This window comes from Sporisorium graminicola, chromosome SGRAM_14 (assembly GCF_005498985.1).
Source record: "Sporisorium graminicola strain CBS 10092 chromosome SGRAM_14, whole genome shotgun sequence".
Classification (NCBI taxonomy): domain Eukaryota; kingdom Fungi; phylum Basidiomycota; class Ustilaginomycetes; order Ustilaginales; family Ustilaginaceae; genus Sporisorium; species Sporisorium graminicola.
The window spans coordinates 438,517-466,308 of record NC_043724.1 but is presented as its reverse complement, the minus strand read 5'-3'; the positions used below and the strand labels follow the sequence as shown (position 1 = coordinate 466,308).

At 57.3% G+C, this 27,792-nt stretch overlaps 11 protein-coding genes across 11 annotated transcripts; 4 read left to right on the top strand and 7 right to left on the bottom strand.

The window, feature by feature from the left end:
- Positions 1–87: 87 nt before the first annotated feature.
- EX895_002406 (uncharacterized protein) lies at positions 88–4,419 on the bottom strand (the record flags this gene model as incomplete). Its single annotated transcript, XM_029883005.1, has 1 exon — positions 88–4,419. One exon carries the CDS (start codon positions 4,417–4,419, stop codon positions 88–90), a length of 4,332 nt encoding a protein of 1,443 aa, XP_029740760.1.
- A 3,532-nt stretch (positions 4,420–7,951) lies between these two features.
- Positions 7,952–11,071, top strand: EX895_002405 (uncharacterized protein; the record flags this gene model as incomplete). The annotated part of the gene is made up of 1 exon (XM_029883004.1): positions 7,952–11,071. The coding sequence occupies one exon, from the start codon at positions 7,952–7,954 to the stop codon at positions 11,069–11,071; it is 3,120 nt and encodes a 1,039-aa protein (XP_029740759.1).
- A 268-nt stretch (positions 11,072–11,339) lies between these two features.
- EX895_002404 (uncharacterized protein) lies at positions 11,340–12,809 on the bottom strand (the record flags this gene model as incomplete). The annotated part of the gene is made up of 1 exon (XM_029883003.1): positions 11,340–12,809. The coding sequence occupies one exon, from the start codon at positions 12,807–12,809 to the stop codon at positions 11,340–11,342; it is 1,470 nt and encodes a 489-aa protein (XP_029740758.1).
- Positions 12,810–13,550: 741 nt separating this feature from the next.
- On the top strand, positions 13,551–14,987 carry EX895_002403 (uncharacterized protein; the record flags this gene model as incomplete). Its single annotated transcript, XM_029883002.1, has 1 exon — positions 13,551–14,987. One exon carries the CDS (start codon positions 13,551–13,553, stop codon positions 14,985–14,987), a length of 1,437 nt encoding a protein of 478 aa, XP_029740757.1.
- Positions 14,988–15,110: 123 nt separating this feature from the next.
- On the bottom strand, positions 15,111–16,475 carry EX895_002402 (uncharacterized protein; the record flags this gene model as incomplete). The annotated part of the gene is made up of 1 exon (XM_029883001.1): positions 15,111–16,475. One exon carries the CDS (start codon positions 16,473–16,475, stop codon positions 15,111–15,113), a length of 1,365 nt encoding a protein of 454 aa, XP_029740756.1.
- A 712-nt stretch (positions 16,476–17,187) lies between these two features.
- Positions 17,188–17,784, top strand: EX895_002401 (uncharacterized protein; the record flags this gene model as incomplete). The annotated part of the gene is made up of 1 exon (XM_029883000.1): positions 17,188–17,784. One exon carries the CDS (start codon positions 17,188–17,190, stop codon positions 17,782–17,784), a length of 597 nt encoding a protein of 198 aa, XP_029740755.1.
- Positions 17,785–18,163: 379 nt separating this feature from the next.
- EX895_002400 (uncharacterized protein) lies at positions 18,164–19,897 on the bottom strand (the record flags this gene model as incomplete). Its single annotated transcript, XM_029882999.1, has 1 exon — positions 18,164–19,897. One exon carries the CDS (start codon positions 19,895–19,897, stop codon positions 18,164–18,166), a length of 1,734 nt encoding a protein of 577 aa, XP_029740754.1.
- A 420-nt stretch (positions 19,898–20,317) lies between these two features.
- Positions 20,318–21,109, bottom strand: EX895_002399 (uncharacterized protein; the record flags this gene model as incomplete). Its single annotated transcript, XM_029882998.1, has 2 exons — positions 20,318–20,617; positions 21,107–21,109. 2 exons carry the CDS (start codon positions 21,107–21,109, stop codon positions 20,318–20,320), a joined length of 303 nt encoding a protein of 100 aa, XP_029740753.1.
- Positions 21,110–21,247: 138 nt separating this feature from the next.
- Positions 21,248–22,117, bottom strand: EX895_002398 (uncharacterized protein; the record flags this gene model as incomplete). The annotated part of the gene is made up of 1 exon (XM_029882997.1): positions 21,248–22,117. The coding sequence occupies one exon, from the start codon at positions 22,115–22,117 to the stop codon at positions 21,248–21,250; it is 870 nt and encodes a 289-aa protein (XP_029740752.1).
- Positions 22,118–24,499: 2,382 nt separating this feature from the next.
- On the bottom strand, positions 24,500–26,269 carry EX895_002397 (uncharacterized protein; the record flags this gene model as incomplete). Its single annotated transcript, XM_029882996.1, has 1 exon — positions 24,500–26,269. One exon carries the CDS (start codon positions 26,267–26,269, stop codon positions 24,500–24,502), a length of 1,770 nt encoding a protein of 589 aa, XP_029740751.1.
- A 529-nt stretch (positions 26,270–26,798) lies between these two features.
- Positions 26,799–27,605, top strand: EX895_002396 (uncharacterized protein; the record flags this gene model as incomplete). Its single annotated transcript, XM_029882995.1, has 5 exons — positions 26,799–26,801; positions 26,890–26,931; positions 27,044–27,142; positions 27,223–27,273; positions 27,354–27,605. The coding sequence occupies 5 exons, from the start codon at positions 26,799–26,801 to the stop codon at positions 27,603–27,605; spliced, it is 447 nt and encodes a 148-aa protein (XP_029740750.1).
- Between the last annotated feature and the right edge of the window lie 187 nt (positions 27,606–27,792).

Below are 27,792 nucleotides of genomic sequence, written 5' to 3'. Positions count from 1 at the left end.
TTCCTCTTGCTGTTGTAACAAATCCAGATTGACAACTTTACGTGCATGCATACTCCGGACGGTGTCTGAAACAGCACTCGGCCGCGATCAAGCAACCCCTTCGCGCTGCAAATCACGCAGCAGACCGGCCAGGACGGCCGAATAGACAAACACAAACTGCCTGCCCGTCTGGATCAGCGACATCCTCTGCTCTCTCACCCCTTCCACGATCGCCTTGATCACATCTTCGCCCCGAGCGTACGCTTCGTCCGCCTCGTGTCCGCTCGCCGTTACCGCATCTTGGGCGCTGAGCTTGGTGTGATCCCTCGCGACCAACACCTGCGTGTCGTGCGAGCTCGAGTTGCTCACGCGATGCTGATGCTGATCCCGATTGCTGTTGGCCGGAGTCGAATGAGCCGACGTGTTTGGCGTACCCGCCGTCGCCTGGTTGTGCAGCATGTCGTTGAACGACAGAGTCGAGCTGGCCGAGTTGGACGCCGACACGCTCTCGCCCCGCATGCCCTGCGACAGTTGCGCTACATGGCTACCAAATCCGAATACGTTGGACGTGGTCGATGAAGAGGCATCAAACGGCGTAGGCTCGTTGCTGCCGGTAACAGTCGAGGTCGACGTATCACCCGCGGTGGCGGTAGTAGTCGCAACTGACGAGACGCCGTCTCCACCCCTTGTTGCCCTGTCATCACCATTCTGCTGGCGCTGCGCCTGCTGAGAGATGGACAATTCGAAGGGGTTCATGGCCGACATCAAGGTCTCGTCAATTGAACGTCCACCTTCGTCCGATCCGCTCGGTGAACCTCCATTGCCACTCGACAAGCGCGAGTGCACGCCTGCAGCCGAGGAGAACGACGACCTCGCCGATCTTCCACCGCCGTGAAACGACGGCGTCGACACTTCGGAAAACGGCGACGAGGCCTGGCGCCAGGCGTCTTCTGACGAAAGCTGCAATCCTGTGGGACGTGTGGGCGAAACTGCAGGATCCGACCCGAGCCCATTCGCACTCAAACCGCTCTCCTGCTGTTGCTGCCTTGGCGAAGTGAAAGCCGAATCGTGACTTGAGGCATTCTGCGTGGAACTTCCAGCGTTTCGGAATCTCGCATTGGCAAGAGGGTTGAAGCGGAACGTAGGCGAGGTGAACGGGTTGGTGAAGCCACTCGTGGCGCCTGTGCCGCTGTTTTCGCCGCTAGTGTAAGGCTGCATCGACCGAGTCGAACGCATTGGCGTATCTCCTGGTGCATTCTTACCCGCGCTGCGGCTGCCGCTGCTGCCCGTGCTACCCAGGCTACTGCCGAGGATGCTCGCCGCGTCGGTGCCATTGCCACTCTCATTGGATCGAGATCGGAACATGGGAGGAGGCGAGCTAATGTCGCGCGCCGAGATGCTGCTTCCGCCGTGATTGCTGCCCGAATCAATGTCCATGCCGGTGGGGGACAGTTCGCGCTTGAGGCTGCGTCTGGGAGTGCGCGGGAAGCGATCGGCCAGGGGTGAGGAAGGAGGCGCCATGTCGACCTCAGGAGTGTCATTGGCCGTAAGCGGCCCGTCGGCTACAACAAGATTGTTATCCCATGTCGCGGGCTCCGATACCAATCTTGCGTCTCTCGCTCCACCTGCGAGCACCTTCTGACGGCGTCGCACTCTGCGGAGCACGTCGAGCGCGGCATCGATGACAATGAAAGCACCGGTGCGACCCACGCCAGCAGAACAGTGCACCACCATGGGACCAGTAGCCGAGGTGTTACCCTGCGCTGCCGTGCTGCATGCTTCAGTGTCGGCGGCGTTCTGCACAGAATCTGCGAGGTCCATGAGGGTCAGCAGTGATTGAGGAGTCTCGGGGATGTGGTAATCAGGCCAAGCGATGTACTGTAGCTGCACGATCTTGCGAGGTGCCGCCTGTGGCTCCGACATATTCTTAAGCAGGAAAGTGCGGCGCACCGTGGTTGGCTCACGCTTGCGTTCCGAAGCTTTTTGCTCCAACGCGCCACTGCTGTGCTGCTGCGATGACGATTGCGACGGCATTGATGGGAAGAGAGCGCCTCCGTCCTGATCCTGGCCGAGAACCCCGTTGCACTCCTCCGCGCGCAAGGTCTGTCCAGCTTCGTCGAGGACCACCTCTTCAAGCTTGGTGAGCCGAATAGATTCGCCGTAAGCAGTGTTGAGCCAGTAAGGGTGGCTTTGCAAGCGTCCGCTCTCGTGCTCGCGCGTAAGCATTACGATGACACGGCTGTTCTGCTCCCAGACGGCGGTCCAAAAGGCAACAAAGGTGCTCGGCAGCGGTGCCTGTGTGGCAATGTAGCGACGCTTGCTGCCGAATCGACGTGGTGGGTCTACGAACGAGCCGTTGAGGTAATCGGAACCAGGGTCATGAGCAGACTGCGGCTTGGAGAGGCGGACACGGCTGTGCTCGTAAGTCCAAATGTTGTTGTAGCGATTATCCGCGCCACGTTCGAGCGCAGCAGCGATGCTGAAAGGGAAGGCGTGACAGGAAGCAGAATCCAGATTCTGTCCTGAACTGGACTGTTTCAGCAGAGCCGCTGCCTGGGCGCGGGCGAAGTCCTTGGAACGAGGGTCCTGGTCCGACTCCGCCGAATGCTGCTGCATGGTGGCGATGAGTCGGTTCTGCTCGGCCTTCTCCACGTCGAAGAAAGCCTGAGCCAGGGCGAGCGCGCGATCGGCTTCGGACATGTGCACCAGCTTCTCCAAGAAGGGTGGCAGTTGCTGCATTTGCGACTCGGTCATGTTGGGCAGCTCCATGGGAATCTTCTCGGTGATACCATGCTGTAGCTCGCGGTTCTGGCGAATGTTGTCAAAGAAGGGGTTGGCACAAGCAGCGGCCGGGCGATTGGCACCAGCGGCCTGAGTTGCAAAGTTGCTGTCGCTGTTGCTGGCCTTCTGGTCTTGCTGCCGGCCCGCCAGATTCAACCTGGACGAGTCGCCAGCGCCGCGCTGATTTGCATCTTTGGCTGGCGATGTCGACTGACCGGGCCAGCCGGCGACGATGCTCTGGTTCTGGAATGCCTCCATGGGCAGCCCTCGAGGCTGGACGAGCGACTTGCGCTCATCACTCGCCTCGGCAGGGCTACCGAGCGACGGAGTTGCAGCAACACCATTCAGCTTGAGCGTGGGCGGCTTACGGCTGCGCACATCTACAGCACCCTGAGGAGCTACTGAACTGGTGCTGTTAGAGCTGTGCTCATCTTCAGAGGTCTTGACGAGGGCTCCCGTGTCGATAAAGTCTTGCGCTTTCTTGGAGCGTACGAGCTTGTTGAAGCCGCCAACGAGCCAGCACAGCTCGCCGGCAAAGCCGGCGGCTTCGAACTTTTTCAGCACACCGATGAGGCATGGACCGCCTCCACCAGCAGTAGCGTTGCCTGTGCCGTCGATGCGGCACGTGTCCGTGTCGAGCACGATGATCTTGTTCACGCCCGGTTCCTCGGGTAGGCTGATGGTAGCACCGCGTTTGCGTACGGCGTCAAGCGAGGCCTCGTCCGTGGGGTCGGACTTTTCACCTGCTTTAGGCTTGAGAGGGCCTTTTCGCCATCGCATGAAGCGGCGTCGATCGCTTGTGCTGCCGAGCATTTCATCCTCGATGCGTTCGACAGTGATGGCGGGACGTTTCAGGAGGGTGCTAGGAGCACAAATGTTGATGCTGGACGCGATACGGGCCATGGAGTACGAGGTGGAAGGACGAATGTCGAGGATCAGGACATTTTCAGGCGTTGTGGGCCGAGTGCTCGAAGACGATGCCTGAGACTGCTGCTTCCATGCCGGTGGAATGAGCGCCTCGGCGAGGCCATCCACATCCAAAGCCTTGAACTTGGTGAGGTCCGGAGTAGAAGCACCGCCTCTGCTGTTGGAGCCCGTGGGCAACGGCAGCGACAAACTCGACGACTGGCTGCTTCTCAGTTTGGTGGGCAAGTTGAGATTGCGGCGAAAATCTGCGGGAATGGTTGAGCTGGATCCAGGCAGCTTCAGCTTGTCGACACCCGAGTCGGCACTTGCGGCGGGCGTAGGTGGCACACCCAGTCGTCCCATTCGGAACCCATCTGGTAAGGCGGTAGTCATGCCTCCTTCCGGGAAGAGCTTAGCCCAAGGATGCGGCTCTACATCGTTGGAGTCTGCAAGGTTGGCATTGGGACGCGACTGCAGACGCGCACCAGATGTGGAGACGAGTGGCGTGGCCAGCGCGAAGGGGCTGGCGATGCGCGTTGTCCCCAGGTTGGGTGCATTTGTGTCGGGGACATGGACTGTGGCAAAATAGTCTGGCTGGGCATCCGATGGGGCCGTGGCAGAAGACGGGAGTGGGCCTCGAGTGGAGGGGCTAGCTGCTGTGTTGGAGGAAGAGGAACCAAAATTGAGGGAGGGAAGCAACGAGCGCCGCGACTTGGTCTTTGTGACTGCTTCTGGCGGTTGGGTCGACATCATGGCGAAAAATGGGCAAAAGAGAAGAGTGGCCTGAGCAGATGCAAGAAAGGGTTCCAAAAAATCTAGTGCAAAGTGGGCTGGTGAGGTCGGAGGTGGCAAATCAAAAGAGGACCATGACGACAAGGTAGTGCTACGAATGGTCGCAAAGGGTGTAGCTGCTGTAAGGCGAGTGCAGAAAGAATTAGAGCATGACAAGGAGGCAGGAACGATATAGGCGCGGGATCGACAGAGGAGATTGAAAGTACGAGGCAAAGCTGGACTGAGTGATAAGGTCTGAGTGGAAGGCGCAGCGTAGAGACGAGCTGGACCTTATGGATCTAGTCGGAGGTGCAGGGTTCCCTTGAGTCAAGTCGACGAGACGGAGAAAATGCAGCAGCGGTAGACCGGACAGAGTCGCACGGGCTGAGCGGCTGCCGGTGGTGGTTATTCGCTAACGGGGTTGTTGTCAGCTAAGAGACGGCTGCCGGGTGGAGAGTGCGAGAAAAGTCTGATGCAGTTGTGATACTGCGGGTGCGGGACGTGGTTGGAGAGCAGGAACGTCGATGTAAAGTATAGATTGGCAAGTGGCGGTCAAGAATAGAGACGACTCGCAATGCGGGACGACATACGAGCAGGTCCTGACTGAGGATGATGCGACTTGTAGGAAGCTGGAGAGTCCTCCGCGAAGCTTTGAACAGCTGATCAGCAGCAACCTTGTTGAAGATGAAGAGTGTGCCTGTCGCAACAGCGTCGATCGAGTTCAGCCCAAAAGGTGTGAGTAAGAGCTGAGCCGAGAATGCGACTGTAGAGACTGACGAGGCAAACGAGAGATGGACAGGAAATGCAACTGCAGCCGGAACAGTCGTCTAGAGGCCGCGAGACCGAATAGAGTGAAAGGGAGTGGGGCGGAGCAAAATTACAAAATTACAGCAGAGATACAGTAATTTAGAGCCAGCACCGGCAAGCGCTCACCAGCTTGACGCCAACAAAAGAAAGAATAGGAGGAAAAAAAGTTAAAAGGAAAGGCGAGGTGATGCAACAGTGCGAATGAGGCAGCACAGCAGTCAACTCGCCTAAGTCTCGAGAAAGGAAAGTGGAGTGGCTCGCCGCGAGTTGCAAACTTTGGTTTCGTTTTCGCGCGGTGAAATGACGACGATGATGATGATGAAAAATTGGTAATTCTGAGTCGAGAACCAATACTGCTGAGCTGTCAGTTTTGACGCGCGCTTTCTCAATTGTCAACTGGTGGGAATTGTTAGCCGCTGCTGCTGAGCCTAACAACAAGACCCAGAGCGCAGACCGGAGAGTCGGTGTCTCTTGGTGGGCTTTCCAAGCAGCGGAGATCCATCGACTAATCCAGGAGCAGCTGGCTGCTCTGCCTGTCTCTACCTGTCACACGAGTCGGCCAAGCTGATTTTGATTTGGGCAAGCATGGTGCCGCGACATCTGAATGAGGCTCTTGTGCGAGGGCGATGCAGCACAGCGATGATGAAGACGTACAGTTCGCTAAAGGCAGCAAGCGTGTGTGTGTCTCTCGCCGACCACCAGCAGCGGACCTTGTCTATGGGATGACCATTTACACCGCCGCCGTCGCGTACGCCAAGGCTCGTCCAAGCTCCGGCCCGCTTCTGCAGCTCATCGCCGGTCCTGACTCGTTTGCAGCGCTCTGAACTCCTTTCCTGGCCCGTCCCACTCCCCTCTCCACCTCGTCGTACAGTGGCTCGCTCGACGATGACCCCATCCCCCAGACCTCTTGTTCGATTCGCCTGTGATCGCAGATAGAAGTGTTGCTGATACTGGCACACTCACGCTTTCATGATCCACAGAGCTTGTTCGAATGGTCGGCGGCTCGCCTTGGCACAGGCAGTCCTTTCCAGCACCGCGTGCCTGAAACTGGTAAGGAGTATGACGTCGATTGCCAGCAAGGTTCGTCAAAACCCTGCAGAACGTAAAGAGCTCGTGCGAGTGTGTGAGAAGAGGATAACAGCAATGTTAGACCATGTGATCCGTTCGGTGATTGCAAGCCGCTTCGAGATGATCTGCATCGTGCAGTGGTGTCATCTGCTGCTTGCCACTTCAGGTCCCAACGACGGCATTACCATTCCAGCACACACGGGACAACCTTTTTGGCAGGCATACGAGATGCATTTGAGGACCGCGCGGATCTCTCCGTCACCGTGAATATTGGGTCAATTCCCAACCTCTGATTTGCTGTTTGAGCGGGTTTAGGCTGGTGATCGACCGACAAGAAGCGCATTCTCTGGCGCATCTGAAGCACGTTCCTTTCGCCGGTCCCCAAACTGATTCTAGTCCGAGGGCCTCTTCCCATTGTGAGCTCGAGACCGTCACTGGACTGTCAGCACTTGCGCTTTATGCGTCGGTCCGGCCGTTGTGATACCAGAGTGTAGTGCCATTGGCATAACCTTGGGAGCCTGGTCAACGTGGATCAGGAATCAAGAAAGAGAGGAAGCCAGGAGCTCATCGGGCTTCAAGTCCGAAGTGCTCTTTCCTCCTTGCGCTTTTTCTCTCTCTCCACACCTTTTCGACATGCGGATTACTCCGACACGAGGGTCGAGCTCGTCGGCGAAAACGCGAGGAGCTGGACACACTGACAGAGGCTGCCCGGTGTGCCTGCTATGCTGTACAGTCTAGTCCACATGACTTGTCGGGACGACCGGTCATTTTGACATCCCGTCGTCGCCAAACGTTGGCTGTCGCCCCTAGTTTGTCGCTGCGCCTGTGCTTGAATTTCATGGTGTCGCTTCTTTCCGGATCAACCGCGTCGACTCTCTGGAAATGTTTTTTTTTCTTCCTGAGAGCGCCGCCGTTGTCAAGCCTTGCGAAGCGGCCGATTCCTGTTGTGGCCGGGATAAGAAGATGTTGGCATCCGTGTCAACATGACTGGCTCATGGTTACGGCAGTGTCCTCGTCCGGTTGCGACCTTCTTGCTTTGCTGGCTGGTCTGGGGTCGGAAGGCGTCCGAATGCCGAGTCAGTTGGCGGAGGGGCAAAGTAACCAGAAAAAAAATTAAGTAATTCGCACGTCGTTTCGCTGCGCTGTGCTGTGCAGTACCGTGCCATGCAAAGTGAGTACAGAGGAACGGCAGACGAAAACCCTTCTTCCTCGCGTGTTTTCCTCTCTGTCTCTGGCTGGGCTGTGGTGGATTTCTTTCTTCCTGGTCGTTCCGCTTTTTCCAGCTCTGCACCTATGGTTGTCTGGTTGGCTGCGCTGCCCAAGGCGCGCGCCTTCTCAAAATCTCACCCGTCGCCTTCGAGTGATGAAATCCTCCACAACTCAGCCGGGCCGTCTCGACGCCCTCTTCGTCTCGATCCCCTTCCACTCGCCACCATCTCGACCTGTTCCACTGCGTCCCAGTGTGATTGCGCATCATCCCGGTTCCTCACTTCCATCGACACTTGGTGCTTTGCTTCGTAATACGAGCACTCCTTGGTCGACACGCGCCATTCGCACACACAACACTTAGCCACAACCACCTCATCTGCCAGTGAATCGAGACTCTTTGGTCTGATTTACTCTGCAAGATCTTTCAATCATGCTGCGAAGCATCACTTCGCGATCCATGCCCCGTGCGGCTTGGAGGGCTTCCGCTCTCCCTTCCGCCTCGGCTCGTATCCCGACACCTAGCTCCTTGAGCGCCTCGTCCAGATACTACCAGTCCTCCTCCAAATCCGAACAGGCTAGTCCCGCTCCGGCGAAACCCAACGCCCCCTCTGGTTCGGACAACTTCATTAACACCACCAACGCTTACTATGCCGAGGAGATGCACAAGCTCTGGAAGCAGGACCCTTCCTCCGTCCACGCCTCCTGGGATGTCTACTTTAGCGGCCTCGCAAAGGGTCTCCCCAGCGAGCAGGCCTTCCGTGCTCCCCCGACCCTCATGCCCCTCCCTATGGAGGCGCCTCCCGTTGACATGTCCAGCTTCAGCGGCTCCACCGATGCCGTCGACGACCACCTCAAGCTCCAGCTCCTCGTCCGTGCCTACCAGGTGCGCGGCCACCGCATCGCCCGCCTGGATCCCCTTGGTATCCTCGACCCTGATCTCGACCCCAACGTACCCGAGGAGCTCAAGATCGAGCACTACGGCTGGTCTGAGAGCGACCTCGACCGCAAGATGCGCCTCGGTCCCGGTCTCCTCCCCAATTTTGTCAGTAACGGCATCCAGGAGCTCACCATCCGCGAGATCATCGACGCCTGCAAGCGTATGTACTGCGGCTCCATCGGCATCCAGTACGTCCACATTCCCGACCGCGAAAAGTGCGACTGGCTCCGTCAGCGCATCGAGACCCCGGAACCTTTCAAGTACACCGTCGAGGAGAAGCGCACCATCCTCGACCGCTTGATCTGGTCCGACGCATTTGAGCGCTTCATTGCCTCCAAATACCCCAACGAGAAGCGTTTCGGTCTCGAGGGTGGCGAGTCGCTCATCCCGGGTCTCAAGACCCTCATCGACCGATCCGTCGAGCACGGCGTCGACAGCGTCACCATCGGCATGCCCCACCGTGGTCGTCTCAACGTGCTCGCCAACGTCATCCGCAGGCCCATCGAGGGTATCCTCCACCAGTTTGCCGCCAAGGAGGACGATGGCGAGGGCGGAGGTGACGTCAAGTACCACCTTGGTGCCAACTACGTCCGACCCACGCCCTCCGGCAAGAAAGTGGCCCTCTCGCTCGTTGCCAACCCTTCGCATCTCGAGGCCGAAGACCCCGTCGTTCTCGGCAAGACTCGTGCCCTCCAGGACTTTGCTAATGACAAGGAGCACACCACCTCGATGGCGCTCCTCATGCACGGTGATGCCGCCTTTGCCGGTCAGGGTGTCGTCTACGAGACCATGGGCATGTACAACCTGCCCAACTACGCCACGGGCGGTACCGTCCACATTGTCGTCAACAACCAGATTGGTTTCACCACCGACCCTCGCTTTGCCCGATCCACCCCTTACCCTTCGGACATTGCCAAGTCGATCGACGCGCCCATCTTCCACGTCAACGGCGACGACGTCGAGGCCGTCACTTTTGTCTCGCAGCTCGCCGCCGACTGGCGCGCCACGTTCAAGAAGGACGTCGTCATCGACCTCGTCTGCTACCGAAGGCACGGACACAACGAGACTGACCAGCCCTCGTTCACCCAGCCCCGCATGTACGCCGCCATCGCCAAGCAGGACCCCACCCTCTCCAAGTACGCCGCGCGTCTGGTCGAGGAAGGCAGCTTCACCAAGTCCGACATTGAAGAGCACCAGAAGTGGGTGTGGGGCATGCTCGAGGAAGCCTTTGACAAGAGCAAGAACTACCGACCCGAGGAGCGCGAGTGGCTCTCGAGCGCCTGGGAAGGCTTCCCCTCGCCCAAGGAGCTTGCCGAGCAGATCCTCGACCACAAGGACACCGGTGTCAAAGAGGAGACGCTCAAGCACATTGGCAAAACCGTTTCGAGCTACCCCGAGGACTTTACTGTTCACCGCAACCTGGGCCGTATCCTTAAGACGCGTTTGAAGACCGTCGAGGAGGGCAAGAACATCGACATGAGCACCGGTGAGGCGCTCGCCTTCGGTTCGCTCGCTCTCGAGGGCAATTACGTTCGCCTGTCCGGTCAGGATGTCGAGCGTGGTACCTTCTCGCAGCGTCACTCGGTGCTGCACGACCAGGAGAACGAGGGCACCTACACCCCGCTCCAGCACGTCGGTGAGGGCCAGGCTCCCTTCGTCGTATGCAACTCGTCGCTGTCCGAGTTCGGGTGCATGGGCTTCGAGCTCGGCTTCTCGCTCGTGTCGCCCCAGAACTTGACCATCTGGGAGGCGCAGTTCGGTGACTTTGCCAACAACGCCCAGTGCATCATCGACCAATTCATCGCGTCAGGTGAGCGCAAGTGGCTGCAGCGAACCGGTCTGGTGCTCAACTTGCCCCACGGTTACGACGGTCAGGGTCCCGAGCACTCGTCGGCGCGTATCGAGCGCTTCCTGCAGCTCTGCGATGACCACCCCTTCAAGTTCCCCACGCCCGAGAAGAGCAACCGTCAGCACCAGGACTCGAACATGGCCGTCGTCTACTGCACCACCCCGGCCAACTACTTCCACGTGCTGCGTCGCCAGGTGCACCGTGACTTCCGCAAGCCGCTGATCAACTTCTTCTCCAAGTCGCTGCTGCGTCATCCGGAGGCACGATCCAACCTCGAGGACTTCCTTCCCGGTACTGGATTCCAGCGATTCATCCCCGAGCCCCACGCTACCGAGGGCAAGGACGAGCTGGTGGCGCCCGATCAGATCAAGCGCCACATTTTGACATTCGGTCAAACTTACTTCGAACTGCTCAAGCACAGGAGGGAGAACAACATCAAGGATGTGGCCATCTCGCGTATCGAGCAGCTCTCGCCCTTGCACTACGAGGCCATCGTGCAGGCGCTCGACAAGTACCCGAACGCCGACCTGGTCTTCTGCCAGGAGGAGCCGCTCAACAACGGTGCGTGGTCGTACCTGCAGCCTAGGTTGAGGACTGCTTGCCGACACACGGAGCACCACAAGAAGGACATTGTCAGCCTGGCCTCGCGTCCACCAAGCAGTTCGGTCGCCACTGGATCCAAGGTCGCGCATAAGGCCGAAGTCGAGGCTTACCTGCGCGATGCCTTTGACTTGGACAGGAAGGCTTCTGACGAGCACCTGTAAATTTCTGCCTCTGGCGTTCTTCTGTCTGCTTGGCTTGCCTCTTTTATTCGTCATTTAAACCAGAATCGATCTCTTTCTCTCCATCTCTTTTCGCCCATGTGCGTGCGTGTCGAGTGACGATCTCGCACCATTGAAGGTGGGACGGTATGGAAGCCTCACCTCACTGAAACACGCAGACAACCAGAGGACGCCAAAACAAATAAAAAGGGAGAGAGAACACATTCCATTGCGATATAATGAAAAAGTCCTGAGATGCGACCAGAGCAGATCACTCTGCGATTCGCTGCAACTTGTTGCCGAGCAGCAGGAAGCTCTCGTAGCTCGTCTCGGTGCCCGTGTAGTTGACCTGGAACTTCTGGACGCCCGCATAGGCCTTGATGGCCTTCCTCCAGTAGCAGGCAGCGCTGGCGGGGCTGATGTATCGCTCTCGGAAGAAGGACCATTGGTTGTCGGCGATCCTTTTGGCCTTGGCGTCGTCCTGGAGGAGCTCGTCCATGACTTCGGGGAGCCGCATCCAGGTGGTGTCTCGGAACACTTGTCCACGGTCGTCTTCAACCTCGACGCCCGGGTCGTCGCCCTTGTACTCGGGGACAAAGACGATGTTCTGATCGGGCGAGGCTGGGTCGGCGTTGTAGAGATGCGTCCAGTGTTGGATCCAGCGCGGTTCGTGGGTGACGATGACCGAGCGGCAGTTTTGTAGGTATCGCAGACGGCCAGAGTAGGTCATGCCCTCGGGGAAGGCGTGGAACTTCCACTTGCAGTGGCCTTCCATGGTGACAAAACCTTCTCGGTTGTCCCAATCCAAGGGCTTGACGTCGCTCCAGTCGTGCTTCTCTGCTGCCGCGAGCAAGGCTTTTCGGTCCGCGGTGCCTACGTGCATAGCGCCACGCCAGAAGAGTTTGGGCACCTTCTGATCCCATGGCGTCGCGAGTTCCACCTGCAGCGTCTTTTCGCGATGCTCGGTGTACGAGCCGATGCCCGGCTCAGGCCACGAGTAGAAGCCGTAGTCCGGCATCAACCAGAGGTCTTCGAGGTACGGCGCACGATCGAGCGAGAACTTGCCCATGCTGCCCCAGTCGTTGGCGCTGAGGCAGAACTCGGCATCAGGCAGCTTTTCCCTAGAACCGACCACAGATTGGAAGAGTAGGGCGAGTGCCGAGTTGACACGTGTGAATGCCGACTGCTGGAAGTACTTGAGGTAGACGCGGTTGTTGTGGATCACCACACGGGCGTGCGACCAGATGCCGTCGTCGCACACCTTGTCGAGATAGTCGGCAGTCAAAGGGTGCTCTGTAAAGTAATCGACACTGCGCTCGATTTCCTTCCACAACCCAGGGAAGAAGGTATCGCACTCATCCTCGGTGAGGGTCACGTCCTCCGGATTGAAGGGCGAATCGTAGTGCAGATCGGCGCGGCCGGAGCCGTTGAGCCATCGTTGGAACTCGTTGCCGTCGACATCCTTGAGACTGGAAAAGGTCGACTTGGGGGGTGTCTTGCCCCAGGGCAACTTACCCGCATATTCACCGGCTTTCGCTTTCCACGTCGCCGACGTCTCTGGATCTGATGAGGCGAAGCCGAAGAACAGAAGCAACGCGAATAAGGCAGCGGCTATTAGAGCCCAGCGTGTACGTGCACGCCCAAAGCCGCCGGATGATGACGAGGAGCGGGTATCTGAGGCGGATGTCGGTAGTGTCGCGTTGGTGGGCACGCGTGTGTACTTGTTAAAGATGCTAGACATGGTGAGCGATTTTGGCGAGGAGGGGTTGGGGAATCATCACCCTATAGCCGACGGAGCAAGAGAATGTGGCGCAAATAAGCTGCAATGATGGCGTTTCCGTGTCCAGACGGAGGCGAATGTGCAGATGGCTGCTGCAGGGTCGTTGTTCGCCACCAATGAGTGCGGGAGTGGCCGAGGCGGGCGGGTTCCGAAGGGGCGCTGGAACGGTCAACTGCGCTGTCGGTTTCCTCTTGACTGAGGCGTAATGATGAGAATCAGGCAGAGCAGAGCGAGGGTATATACCGGATGGACAGTGGCGGTGGATGATGGAGATGACGAAGGTCAAAGCTGAATTCAAACTCAAATGTTGACTTTGCCAAATTGCCGTCCGTGCCTTGGGCTCGCTCTGCCTCGCTTACTGTGCCTATTTGCCTGTTGTTGCGAGAAATTCACCAGCCAATGCTCACTGAGAACGAACGACTCGGCTGTGGCTGCGGAATTGCTGTCTCCGGCTGCAGTGTACCTGAGCTGTCGTCCGGTCTTGGCACATCGCAGTCTGAAGCTGGGATTTTAGACACAAACGACGCTTGGTCAGATCTAACATAGATAAAAATCTCTTTCCGCGTCCGTGTCTTGGCGAACTTGATTTTAAACATGTGCTAAGGCCATCCATCAATCAGAGAGAACACCAACACCACCAACACCTCCACCCCTTGACCACGCTCCAGTGACAGCCTCTAGCTGGGTTTCATATCACACACTATGACAGCGGCGCCCTCCTCGGCTGCAACAGCCGCCACCGTCGCCAAGGATGGCCCGGGTGCTGCGCCAATCCGCAGCATCCTCGACACGGATCTGTACAAGCTCACCATGCAGCAAGCCGTGCTGCGCCACTATCCTCGCACTCGCGTTGCATACAAGTTTACTAACCGCTCAGCGTCCACCATGAAGTTCACACACGCTGCCATCGACCGAATTCGCACGCACATCGACAACCTCGTCCACCTCCAGCTGACCTCGGAGGAGCGTACGTGGCTCGAGCAAACCTGCCCGTATCTACGTAGCGACTATCTTGACTATCTGCAGGCGTTTCGATTCCAGCCGTCGCAGCAGGTGAAGGTGGAATTCGCCCCTTCAGGAAGCGGCGACTATAGCAGTTCGGGCGAGGAGTGGGGAGATCTGAGCTTGAAGGTGCAGGGCGTCTGGTCCGACGTGATTTTCTACGAGGTGCCGTTGATGGCGATTGTGTCGGAAGTGTACTTCAGCACCGTGGACACGAAATGGTCGTTGGATGGGCAATTTGACCAAGCTCGTGCCAAAGCTGAGCAGCTGACGTCCAATGGTATTCGCTACTCCGAATTCGGCACCCGCAGAAGGCGGTCCTACCAAACTCACCGCATCGTCATTGAGGGCCTCATTGCCGGTGACACCTCCTCTCCCTCCTCTTCGACCAACGGCAAACTTCTCGGAACATCCAACGTCCACTTTGCACAACTCTTCAACCTGGTTCCCATCGGAACCGTCGCACACGAATGGACCATGGCAGTAGCAGCACTCGAAGGGTACACCCACTCCAACCTCAAAGCGCTCCAGCTGTGGGACGCTGTCTACTCGCCTCCCGATTTCATCCCCAACAGCCCCACGCACGACCTCACCATCGCCCTCACCGACACCTTCTCCACCAACGTCTTCTGGAACGACCTGCTCGACAACCCTTCCGGCATCGAGATCGCCAAACGCTGGCGCGGGCTGCGTCAGGATTCGGGCGACAGCAAGGCGTTTGCACAAAAGGCGCTGCAGGCGTATACTAGCATCGGCGTCGATCCCAAGAGCAAGGTCGTAATCTACTCGGACGGTCTCGACGTGCAGCGGTGCCTGGACCTCGCGGCGTACTCCAAGCGGATCGGCATCGGTGCTGGGTTTGGGATTGGAACCTCTTTCACCAACGACTTCACACAGCTCGGCTCGGACGGGGTCAAGAGTAAAGCGCTCAACATTGTCATCAAGCTCGACTCGGTCGAAGACCGACCCGTGGTCAAGATCTCGGATGACTTGACAAAGAACACGGGCGATCCCGCAGAGGTGCTGGCGGTCAAGAGACGCTTTGGCATCCCGACAACGTCCAGTAACCCCGCAGTCGCCGTAGACGGTGCGGCAGAAGCGCTCAACAACGTCGAGATCCAAGTCGAGGATGCTTGAACCCCACTCACTACTCGCGCCCGCCCGCACAATGTATAGTACCATAGACAGCGAGGGAAAAAAAGTAATAGATGCAAAGTCTGGTTGTTAGTCGAACCACACTCGAGGTTGCGTGTTGGATGCCTACCGAAACGCGGGCGCGGGAGTCGAAGCCACCGCACCCATAGAATGACGCAAACTCTTGAGAGCCCTGTCCACTTCAAAGCTCTCGTCGCCCAAAAACGTCGCCTCCCCTCCATCCACCCCATCGTCCGCCACGCCATCATCAAAGCTCAGGTCCACCTGCGTACCACTCACAGATGGAGTGACAGACCGAGCGCGAATCGACGACGGAGAAGCCGACGAGGCTCGCGAAGCGTGTCGTGCTCGAAACGCCGCCAACGGCGAAGACGACGACGTTGACGACGCAGCACCCACTCCGCCTGCTGTGCCGAATTCAATCCCGGAGGTGGGAGTGCCCATCCGACTAGTGCTGCCTCCGAAGCCGCCGCTGTTGCTGCTGTAGGCTCCGGGCGAGGGTACCGTGTTGGACGCCCGACGCAGCGAAGGCGAGAACTGCGAGTAGTCCGTCGCCGTAGCTGAGCCGGGTGATGCTTGAGTCGGTGAGGCGCGGTTCTGTTGCAACTGCTGCTGGCTGGGCGAAGACCGCGAGATCGGCGAACTGGCGCCGATGTTGGACGTCCTCGTCTTGGGTGACCCCTTCAACCTGCTCGCAGCGACAAAGTTGATCGACTTTGCCACCTGAGGTGAATGCATCCCCAGCACCGCCCCAACCTTGTTTCCTACTGTCGGTGCCGCGGTTGAAGCAGGGCTCGACGCCGCAGGAAGTGCTTGGGTTGCCTCGGAACTTCGACGCATGAGAACTGCAGCTTCTACAGCATTGAACAGCAGGATAACACTGATGGCCCACAGGATCCAGCCCACCACACCATCGACTAGCTCGTCCGTCTCGCCTCCCACGTGCAAGTAGATCTGATCCAACACCAACCAGTACGCGTCTCTCGGTTTGGTGGTCAGAGCAGGCACGATCCAGAGCAGACCGAGCGCGCCCAGGTTCCATTTGATTCTTCTTGCCAATGCGATCTTCGACTCCGGGCTGCTCAAACTTCCACTTGCCAGGGTAGGCGGCACAGCTGCTCGAGGGAGCGCCATCTTGTTGTTGAACGCACTTGCGCTGGCGACGGTGTTGCGCTGCTGCGGGGACTGTGTTTGTGTCGACACTGCGTTGTAGTATGGCGACCTGTTCGGTGTAGCGGTCGAGGTTAGAGCCGAAGTCTGAGGCTGTTGCTGTTGCTGCTGCTGCTGCTGCTGCGGTGGGAGAGGTTGGTTCTGAAATCGCACAGCTTTGCTCGAGGCATCAGCGGGAGTCAAGGCTTGCGAGTACGGGTGTGAGTGGTACGAGGTCGATGGAGTTCGCACGGGAGTTGCAAAGTCATTCACTGCTGGGTGAGGGCCTGCACGGCCAGGAGATGGCGCGGATTGAAACATGTTGGTCCTCGAATGCCCGTTTTTCCGTAGTTGCAATAGTTGCAAATGAAGCCTCAGAGGGTCGACAAATGTACTGTCGACAATGACCGCCCGAGCAGAGCTTGCGTGCTTGATGGGATGGAGCCTCTACGGCAATAACATAAACCGTCGACTGGAACCTTCCAGGCTCTTCGTAGTGCTCTCGTATGCCTTGATGTTGATGGCGGTGGTGGTGGTTGGTGGTGATCAACATTCGTCGATCGCGAAGGATTGGCTTCAGACCCAAAAATGTTGTTTGTCGGTTTCTCGCTCAACTTGGTGCGTGCGGAAAAAGAATGTCATTGTGAGATCGTACAACGTCTACAAATTTTGAATGTTCCAGAGGAAGCGGGCGACCGGCACGTGAGCGCTGTTGCTGTATGTTTGTTTCAAGTGTGTTTTCGTTCTCCTCCACAGAAGAGCGCGCCAAAAAGAAAGTGGAACAGCAGAGAGAGAAAGAAGCCCCTGAGTCGAGAAACGCACGACTCGAGAGACCAACACTTTCAAGCTGCAGATTGCAGGCAAGAAGATGGCAGGACAGGGACAGCAACTGCCTCCTTCAACATCACCGTCATCATCTCGCAGCGTTGACACCATCGTCACTCGACAGCTCACTCAAATCGACGTTCACCGCAAGTAGGCCTCCCTTTTGAAGCTCGCATCCTGTTCAGATCCATAAAGGCACTAACTCGCAATGATGGCATCGCGAAGCACGGCAACCTCTTCCGCAGCCGCATTCCTCAACGGCGGCTCGTCGTCCAGCGCGCCCTCTCCAGGCGGTCGCAAGATGGGAAACCACCCTCGCCAGTCCTCCTCCGCACTCTACACCGCCTTCTCGCCCAAGCAGATCCAAGGCTTCAAAGAGGCATTCAACATGATCGACACCGACTCGGACGGCCTGATCACCAAGACCGATATCGCCACCATGCTCAACAACCTCGGCGTCGACGCCTCTCCTGCTTCGCTCAACTCGTACTTCAAGAACAACGCGTCGAGCGCCACAGCTGGCGTCAACTTCACTCAGTTCCTCACCATGTTCGGCGAACACCTGGCGGAGCTGGACGACCAGACAGTCTTGATGGAGGCGTTCGAGTGCTTTGATGAGAAGGACGTGGGCAAGATCGACGCGCAAGAGTTGAGGTTCTGGTTGAGCCAGGTGGGGGACAAGATGTCGGATAAGGAGATCGACAGATTGCTGTCCGGTCCGTTTATGGACAAGAGCGGCAAGTTTTTCGACTACAAGGCTTTTGTTGAGGCGGTCAAGATGTCGGAACCTGCCGAGATCGAGTAAGCACCGGTGCTGTAGTTGCTCGTTCAGATGCTTCGGATCCCTGCCTATACCTCCTTGCCCCCCTTGTCGGGTCACTTGCGCAATCCTATCTGTATACTAAACCAGTTTGTTCCTGTTCTCCCCCTATACCTGTACCTCTGCCGTTCGCTCTTCTCTGTTCCCGCACCTCACCCCAGTCGTTCTTTTCTCGCTTCCCTCAATACACACAATACACCGTCACTTGCTCTCTGAATCCTCTCGTGCCAAGCAGCACTTCTTTTGCGCAGCCGCGCGCCCTCGTAACGCTTGAACTTGCGCACGCTTCGTCCGCGTCCTCTGACCACTCTTCCACCGCACCCGACCCTTCGCCTGTCTACAACGTTTTCCGCATTGACACATCCTATCCGTCCACGCAGCTCTCCGTTTGGGTCATAGCCACCTTATACTCCGCCTTCCATTCCGAGAGATGAGTCGACTCGACCATGCCCGTGCCGGCGAGGCTAGCCTGCAGTCGGTCGAAGCATTTCTGTGCTTCGCCCAAGCGTGAGTTGATCGAGTCGATGATGCAGGCGAGCGTGACGGCGTCGTTGAGCATCGCATGCCTTACCGATGGCGCTAGCGAAGCGGATGGAGTCGGAAGCGGAGAGGCGGAGGGAATGTAGCGAGACGGCCAGCGCTCGGTTCCGCTAGGTGGCGGGAGTGACGATGTGGATGGCGTTGGGGTGGGGGGAAGGGGAAGCAGTGGGCGAAGCGTTAGGTCGCAATGAAAGGTGTGCTGTGGATTCGTGTGTGCTGCGAAACCTGTGTCGTCCTGCGTCGCTGATCCTGAAACATGATCTGTTTCGCAAGAGTCGCATCGCTGCCTTTTGATGTCACGCTCGGTGTCACTAGTTGTGCCCTTTCTTCGATTTCCAGGCTCTTCTATATCGCTGCGCCTTGTTGTGAGATCATCTTCTCCCATCCCAGCAAGCCGAAACAGCATCTCTTTGTTCCTTTCAAAGTCACTCTGGACATTTGGCAAACCTGAGCTGCGCATCTCGGTCAAGGAGATAGATAGTGTCTTGGAGCAGTCCGAGTCGGTATCAGAATCCGAATCGTCTTCGAGTTCGTCTTCCTCTGGACTGCAAGTTGACGGGGCATTGCTCTTGGCCTCGTCGTGGTCGAGATCGTGGTTGTTGGCGTAGTCGTTGTTGTCGTCTTGAGAGCTAGAGCGACCTTGACCATGGGCTCGTGATGAATTTGACCCGACATTGTTGTCCCGTTGGCTCGACTTCTTGCGGGGATCTTTGATACCTCGAGAAGCGAGAATCTGAGCAAGGCTAGGTGCGACAACATGGTCACAAGGAATCCCGGCTTTCCGCAGTCTGCTTCGCTCCTGGCTCGCTCGAGCTTGTGCATTTCGATAGTCTCGGTAAGCCTGGGCAAAGGCGATATCGTCGTCAGCGCGGGCCTTCTGCTCTGAGCCAGGAATCGAGCCCAGGCCTCGTGATGCGAGGATTTCTTGGAAGCGAGGGACTGAAATGTGTTCATAAGAAAGACCGAGCTTCTTCAGCTTCTTCCTCTCCCTACTTGCGCGACCTGCAGCCTTATGGTAATCTTGGATCGCAACGGCATAGGTTGACGTTGGCCGGTCCCGACACCAAGGCAACGTTTTCCACGAGTCGATCTCCTTTTGGCTCTTGGGACGCAGCAGGTCCTTCAGCTTTGGCGCTCTCCGCTTACCTGGTCGGTAAGAGCCGCCACTAGCCTCGTCGTTATGACTAATATGCGGCTGCTGGGAGCACGTTGCCGCAGGTAGAGTTGTCACTGGAGAATATTGCTGAGGTGGAGGCGAAGGCGTTGTGATGAGTGGCGACAGCTCGTCTTCCACCTGTTGCCGCCTCGGATCTGAGGGCAAGATTTCGATATCATCTGGCTTTTCCTCGGCGTTTGACGGCTCGAGGTTGACTTTTCTTGTGTCCGCTTCGAGCGTTCTTGCCTCTGCATCGATGAGTACATCGTCGTCTCGGCCTTGTCGACAAGTCTCGCCTCGGAAGTTTTCCGAGCTGGTTACGTCCTCTTCCATCTCCTGCGTTGCCAGTGCAGCTTTGATCGCTGCGATGCAGCACAGCTCAGGAGTCAGGGCTGTGCTCATCTTCCAAAGTGATGAGGCCGTTTCTGTTCAGCTCATCCAGGTCAGAGTGGGAAGCAGGGCACAAAAGGATGCAGAAGCGAAGGCGACTTGGCTTTTATCCTGGAGGATACCGTCATCAGCCAGACCACGGCTGGTGCGCACAGATCACAGTACGATAAGACACAGTTGTGATGCGCTTCTGACGCACACGGACATGCAGACTCTGTGACCTTCTGGAGCAAGGTAGCTTGCGGAGCCTTGGCAAGGCGAAGAAGCTGGGTGCAAGGATCTCATTTGAGCGCCTTGGTTCTGGCTGAACCTCAAAGTCAGGAATTCTGGGCACCCCTTCATTCTCATCGGCGCAGCTTCACTCAAAGCTTAACTTACGACAAGAACGCTACTTCAGAAACCTCGCTCCACCCTTGGTCAACTCTCCCAACCTTACCTCCCCGGTACAGCCCTCACCTCGTCCAGCTGCAGCTGCGGGACACTACCTGCTCCATACAACACCAGCCGCTCCACGCTTGCTGCCTGCAGATCTGCGAACCTCGAGAACACCGAGACGAGCTGCGCATAGTCGTTGATGGTGCCACTCTGACCGCTCGATCTCGCCCTGAGGGCGAGATCGAGCGCCATCCGATCGTACGCCTTTTGCGCCTTGATGAAGGCAGAGAGCGCCTGTTCGCCTGCTGACTGCATGATGTGCGCATCGCCGAGGATTCGTTGCTTGAGATCGTGCGTCTTGTCCGGACCAGAATTTGTGGCGGAGGAGTGGGGGGTGGGTGAGGGGGTTGGTGGAGCACGTGAGAACGGTCGAGAGAAGCGCAACGGTTCTGAGCTGGATGGAGATGGTGGCGGTGGCCGGGGGAGAGACGAGGCGGATTGTTTTGGGCTGCAGTGGTCCATCTCGTCGGCAGAGGAATCGTTCGGCTTCGTGTCATAGACAGTTAACTGATCCGGCGTTATCCTAGAAAGGCGAACCAAGAGCTCTCTGTTCCTCTCAAATCCGTTCCTGATGTCCACCAACCCCTCTTCGAAGAGTTCAGAGACAGAGTTGATGCCCAACAACGCCAAGGTAGAGCCCGCTTGACCTTCGCTTCTGATGCCAGCCTCTTGTTGATGACTCGCACCTGAAGTAGAATGGTGCAGTCCGCTCGAATAAGCTGTACCACACTGTTGGTCCTGCCAAGCAGTGTTGAGGCTCTCTACCTTCCTTTTCTTCGAACTTACCATTTTAGCGTTGTGGCCATGCCACTCCCTCGCCCTGCCTATCGAGGATGTCGGTGGTCCGCCTTGAGATTGGCGCAAACACTTTGCAGGCGATCCTGCGACCCTCTGACAAGCTCCGATCGCAGGCAAACGTTGTCGTCGTCATGTCCTCCTCCTCGTACGAGCCCCTTCACTACTACTGGTGACAGCATCACTGTCCTCCGTGTACGTCTCGTCCTCGCTGCGATCGTTTTCCTCTTCCAAGTCCGTCGTTGCCACGTTCAGCAGCTTGTACGCTTCATCGCTCTCGTCGTCGACAGGAACGCGGTCTGTCTGCCTTTGCTTCGCGTCTATAGTGACGCTGGCTTCGGGCCGGACGTGCTTGCGAGGTCTGCCGGGCCCCCTCTTCCGCGGGACTTCTGGAATGACCGCAGTAACGCCATCGTCTTCGCCCCTACTGCGGATTTCGATCGGAGGCGCGAGTACTTGGCGCTTCTTGCCTTTGTCGACAGACTGGCAAAGCAGATCGTCTGTCGTAGATAGGAAGATGTAGAGCTCCTTCTTGCTGGACGTCAGCTGGCCGAGCTCTGAATAGACTTCCTTGGAGTGGTCATGCTCTGTAGAGCTGATTGTGCTTTGGATTCGGAGGCGAGAGCTCGACGGTGTGAGGCTGTATGAAGGGCTCACGCCGGAAACAGTTGCGACCTCACCACTTTGTGGGGCATGCGGGAGTGTAAGCAGTGATGCGAGCCGAGCAGCATCATGGAACTGAGAGCGACCCGTGTCGACAGGGACCGAGGCAGCAGGCTGCGACGATGGCAGGACTGCATCCTCTTCACTCTGAGGCACATCTTCGTCGAGTGCGACTGAGCTTGACGGCTTGGGCGAAGTTGTTTTTGTAGTTGGAGTTAGGAAGGGCGTCGGGGGGGCAGGAGGCGCTTGCAAAGTTGATTGAGCTTCAGGCGTTGAATGTGTGGAGGGTGTCGGCAGCGATGTACCTCTTGGTACCGTTGACGGTGTCGGCGGTGACATCAGTTCTGACGCCGTCGTTGTTGTCGAATCAGCTGCCCAACCACATTGAAGCAATTGCTCCACCGTATCGTTGCTGACACCTCCCTGCTCTTCCTCGGTAACTTGCAAGAACAGGCTGTCGCTGTAGCAATCGTATTCATCATCCGTCGCCTCAACTATCTTGACGCCCGCTACCGACCTCTGCTTTTCTGACAAGAGTTCGGTCCTGGCCTCTTCGTCGAGCTGACATATCTCATCTTGGTGCTTCTGCTTTACCGCTTCATCCTGCTGACGTCTTTCAGCCTCCTGCTGACGGAGCAACACTTTTGCCGCCCTGGTTTTGGCCAAGGTAGCTTTGGCGCGCTTCCGTGCTTCCCTCTTGGCGCGCCTTTTGGATCGCTTTGGGGCTCACGGCTGTGTGGCGCTTGCGGAAGACTTGGTTGCGGCAGCCTGCCTTGGCAATGCCTGGCTTGAGAATGGTGTCTTGATAGTATTGGCACCTAGCTTCTTCGTTTTGACATCCCGCTTACCAGCTGTGGAGTTGTCGACATCCCGCTTACCAACTGTGGAGTTGTCCGCTTTGGCCTGCGGCTTGCCCTTAGCCTCATTGGCTACACCACTCGATACCTCAGGTGCTGCAACCCCGACCTCCACCTTGACCTTGGGCCGCATACTACTCGTGCAGATGCTCGTGACGAATTCACAGCCCTTTAAGAACGACTGGCGTTTCTCTCTTTCAGCCTTGATCGGAGCCGGTGCTGCCACCGGGCTGGGAGCGGCGCCAGAGTGTGTACCCGTGCTTTTCGGTGTCTTTGTTGGAGGCAAGGAGACGATGGAGTCGGAGGAAGCTCGGGCCTGTCTTTGAAGGGAGGGTTTGGCCGGAATTGGCTGGCTGGTTGCTGCTCGACTGGTCGACCTGAGACAGCGCGGCGGAGACATGCTTTGGTCTTCAGCCTCTTCTACCAGTTCCCTCTGTTCAAAAGACACCGGAGATTGTTGTTTGTTGTACTGCTCGTCAGAGTCGACGGGACTGGAACGCAGCAGCTGGTTTTTCTGTTCGCCTGCTGACTCCAGCTCGTCCTGCTCGGAGAACTCGGACGACTGCTGCGACGTCTCACCTGTATCAGGATCCTGCAGTGTCGGGTCTTTCTCTGCTGCAGTGGGCGGCGGCGACGAGTTGTTGGAACTGTGGTCGAGCGGCCGGAAGCACCTCTACACCACTCTCGAAAGCTGGGCTGGGCGGCGAAGGACTACACACGGGGGTAGTCGCAGGATGAAGACTACCCGTGGAATCGGCTTTGAAAGTCTTACTGAGTGACGATGTATCCTCCGAATCTTCAATCCCCAGTGTCAGAACAGCACGAATCGCAGCGACCGTGCGTGCCTCGTCGTTCGCCAATAATTCTGGCCCGTTGGTGGGCCTGTGCGAATCCATACTTCTCTCCTCTACCTCGGAAGATGAAGTGGGCGCCTCACAATGCAGGACAAAAGACACTTGCAGTGAAGCTGCTCGAACATCCTGCCCCAACCGGTCTGCGGTTCGGATGCTTTGCATGTTGTGAGTGTCTCGCTCGACGGGTACCGGGGGTGTCCTGGGTAGCTCGTCCGTACTGGCGTCTTTTTGAACAGAGAGAATTTGGCAAGTGGCACCAGCAGCGGTGGCCCTTCTCAGCTGTGCCGGAGCGAACAGCGCCAAAATGAGCCCGCGCGATTGAAAGCGGTCTGTTCGTACGCTTGCGAGGACTCCGGTCCAATCAGCAACAACCCAATATGGGAATGATGGTGAAAGAGACGCAGGTGGTGGAGCTGATGGTGAAGAACAGCAAGACAGGGCCAGGGGAGAAGAATTTGAGAGCTCTTTGAGCGAATGGCGTTTCTGAGAGATGAAGTCCTCCGGAAGGTGCTGAGGCAGGTGCTTCAGGTGAACAGTGAGTGCAGCGTCCGTTACTTTGGCTTCGTTTCGAAATCACAGCGCCGAGGCAATTGGCCTTCCGAACTTGTCCGCTTTGCAGAGAACTCGAGCTTCGACGCTTGTCTGGCGCTCATCTTGTATCTGTAGCACTGAGGGGTGCGCAGAGGGTAAGGTTGAAGAAACACCTTTTGTTTGTAAAAAGAACGGGTGTGTTCGTGATGCTTGGCGATGCTGCGCGGCTTTGTTTTCATGACGCTGCGAGCTTCGCCCTATTTGGCTGAATCTTCGTTAGTCTCTTACCAGCTGCGTCTGTTCTCAACGTAAGTCAAGATTGTTACTCAAATCCTATCGAGCAGCGCCTTCTCTTCACGCACGCAGTGCACTCAGCCTCCAAAACAAGTAGCACACACCTACACTCGAAAAGTGTGCGATAGGAGTACAGTGCTCTGAACTAAGCAAGTGGTATATTTCTCCTTCTGCCCCTCTCCTCTTTAAGCACTCAGCGTCACAGCAGGCGTAGTCACACTAGCCTCGCTCCTTACCGTCTCTGACCCGCTCCTCTCCCGTCCCCGCTCCAGCTCCTGTCCTGCGCCAGGAAGGACAACCTCCATCTCGTCGTCCCCTCCATTCTGTGCGAATACCTGCAGCCTGTTCGACGTAGCCACGCCACCGCTAGCGCGCTGACCGGGAGGATGAACAAAGTAGCAGTCGGGACGTGTGCAGCCTAGGCCGAACCTGCACGGTGTGCCGGACGCGATACTGTTCGGCGGAGCAATGCTGCGCGTGGGAGGATGCGAAAAGAAGCAATCAGCACGCGTGCACGCCGCGCCGAACCGGCACGGTCTCGACCCGGAGTGGCTGGGAAGCGCGGCGTCCATTGAGAGTGTAGGAGGCGCCACCGCTGCTGCTGCAGTGGTTGCGGTGGGTGCGGTGGACACGGTCGAGGCAGCGTTGAACGACACGGGCGCTGCAGAACGAGCCTGAATCTTTGCGACGGCAGGGCTGACATGACTTCGCATGCAGTCCTTGTTGATGCACCGCGCGCCGTAACGACAATTCTGCTGGCTCAGCACGAGCGCGTTCGGGTCGCCATTGGGACCAGCGTTGGCGGGCGAGGCGTGCGAGTATGGGCACATGGGGTTGGTGCAGCCCACGTTCCATCGGCAGATCGACGTCTCGGTAGGCTGAGTGGGAAAGTCGCTAGAGTGAGCGGGAAGCGTGCCTTCAGGAACGGCGGCTGGAAGTGGTTGGTTGTTGGGCAGCATCGGATCGATGCGCGCAAAGATGGACGTCGACGACTGCACGGTTGGATTCAAGGCGAAGGTGGAAGAAGTTTCGGCAACTTCTGCTGTCTCCATAGCTGCCGAGGATGGGACGAATGCTGCTGCCCGTGGATCGGGGACGCCCGCACGGCCAAAGATGCTGAGACCGGCGGACTCTTGGTACGGTGGAAGAGGTTCATCGTTGTCTTCAGTTTTGGGAAACAGTTCCCTCCCTGATTTACCGCTCCCATTCCGAACAGCTTGACCGTATGCCGCATTGAAAATCCTCGTTTCCCTTACACCGCCCGCCCTGTTGTTCACCGGTGGAGGTGGGTTTCTACGTCGCTCTTCGGCTTTCGAGTGCCAAAACGCTTCGCCGTCAAAAGGCGGTTCGTCGTTGCTTCGCAGCGATATCGACTTTCGCCACGCTTCATTGCTGCTGTAGTCTCGCTGTCTGCGGTCTAGACGGTCAAGCGTGGATAGGCGTGATGGTGGCGACCTGCTCCCGGAGTGTCTGTAATCGTTTGCATGGCGAGCGGTAGGCGAGCGGCTCCTTCTTTGCTCGCGGGCACGTGATGCTGCTCCAGACCCCGCCTGAGGCGATCTGCTACGCCTCTGACGGAAGTTGCGTGTAGGTTCTGGCAACTCGGATGAGGGGCCTAGCTCGATAGTGGTGGAATGTGATGCTGGCAGGGATGCATCAACAGAGCTGCTGCTTGGAGCAGCAGTCGAAGAAGCAGCATGAGTGTCGAGACAGTTTTGGGTTGCGCTCCAGATCCAATCCGTGAAAGCAGCGTCATATTCTGCTCCGATGAGATCGTTCATCTCGGAGGTGATCTGTTCAGGCGTCTTTTGGTTGGCGAGCATCACCACAATGTACTCTGCCATGACGGGATCATCTTGGGAAGAGTAGTCGCGTGCGGCCAGCTCGAGCTGTATATCGTACTGAAGCTGCTGGATGTGTGGTGCTTTGACGTCTATACTGCGGAAGCTCGACATGTTGGACCACTATGATGGGCTTCCTGTGCGCGGCGTGGGGTGGTCGGTGGTGGTGGAAGATGAGAAGAACAAGAATAAGGCTCAGTCGAGAACCCAAAGGCAACTCTAAGTGGAGTTGTGGCTGAGTGTCTTGCGACTCAAAAAAATTGAAATCGGGAGATAGATCGAGCCACAATCGGGTCAAACGGGAAGGAGTGGAGTTGACAAACGCGAATCGCACAAACCCTTCCTTGAAACGAGGATGCTGCTCATCATCCTTAATTGCATCCTTCACTCCCATCATCTATCGTAGCGAGCCTCCCTGTCACAGCAACATAAGTCAACACTCATCGCGAGTACATACGGAACTCTCAACAACACTCGCCATCTCTGCATTGTAGAGTCATCGCTGGCGAAGCGCAGGTGTTCGACAATTGCACAATCCTCCCGCCCGTTCGCACCTCCTTCAGCTTAATCGGTGCACAGCAATCACCTCAGGATCCCACATCCCATTCGATCGAACCCTCTTCAATAGACACATTCGCTCAATATGGTAAGTCGGCGTCTCTTCCAGTCAGTGAACTACTCTGATCCAACCGCTAATCTGCTCTTTCCTTCCTGGTCCCGCTCTGATTCCGCAGTTGCCATTGTCCTTGCTCAACGCAGCGCAAAACAAGCCCATGGTAAGTCTCTCTCAGACCTCATTACTGCGGATCTCAAAGGCACACTTACTTACCCTATCTGCCTCCCTGTACCTCACCTCGACTCACTGTACGACTGCCTTCACGGATGCAGCTTGTGGAGCTCAAAAACGGATCGACGTTCAACGGCCACCTCGTAGCGTGCGATAACTTTATGAACTTGACGCTGCGAGAGGTGTACGAGACCAGTGCCGTAAGTTGCTTTCCTTTTCCAATCCTCTATGCTATTCATTCTTATTCATAAATCATCTCCCTTCGCCTCTACGAAAACAGAGCGGCGAGCAATTCTGGAAGCAAAAGGAATGCTATATTCGCGGCAGCACCGTAAGTCTTTCCCCGCCCAGTTCCCCTCCTCAACCTTCCACGCACATCACTGACGAAAGTTCTTTCCTCTCCGTCCACAGATCAAATACTGCCGTGTCGCAGATTCAGTCATCGACCAGGTCAAGGAACACGAAGAGCAGGCGCGCAAACAGCGTCAGCACGGCAGCGCCAACTCGGGTCTCTCGGGCGGCGTCAGCCTGGGCAACCGCGGTGGCGGTGGCGGCGGGAGGGGCGGCTACAACCGCGGAGGAGGTGGTGGTGGTGGACGTGGAGGCTCCTCGGGGGAACGCGGTGCAAGGGGTGGCGGAAGGGGCCGAGGTAGAGGCCAGTAAGGGGGCTCTCGACGTCAAATAACGTCGGCGATGATGAAGATGACGAATCCACCTCAACACTTTGTATCAGTATTCAAAACCGTCCCCGGCCTTCAATCACCCGCATCTACAGTTGAAAGAACACATTTTGAAGGGGGGCAACGATTCCGATTGAGAACGATACACACAGCACAATCTAATTTGCAGC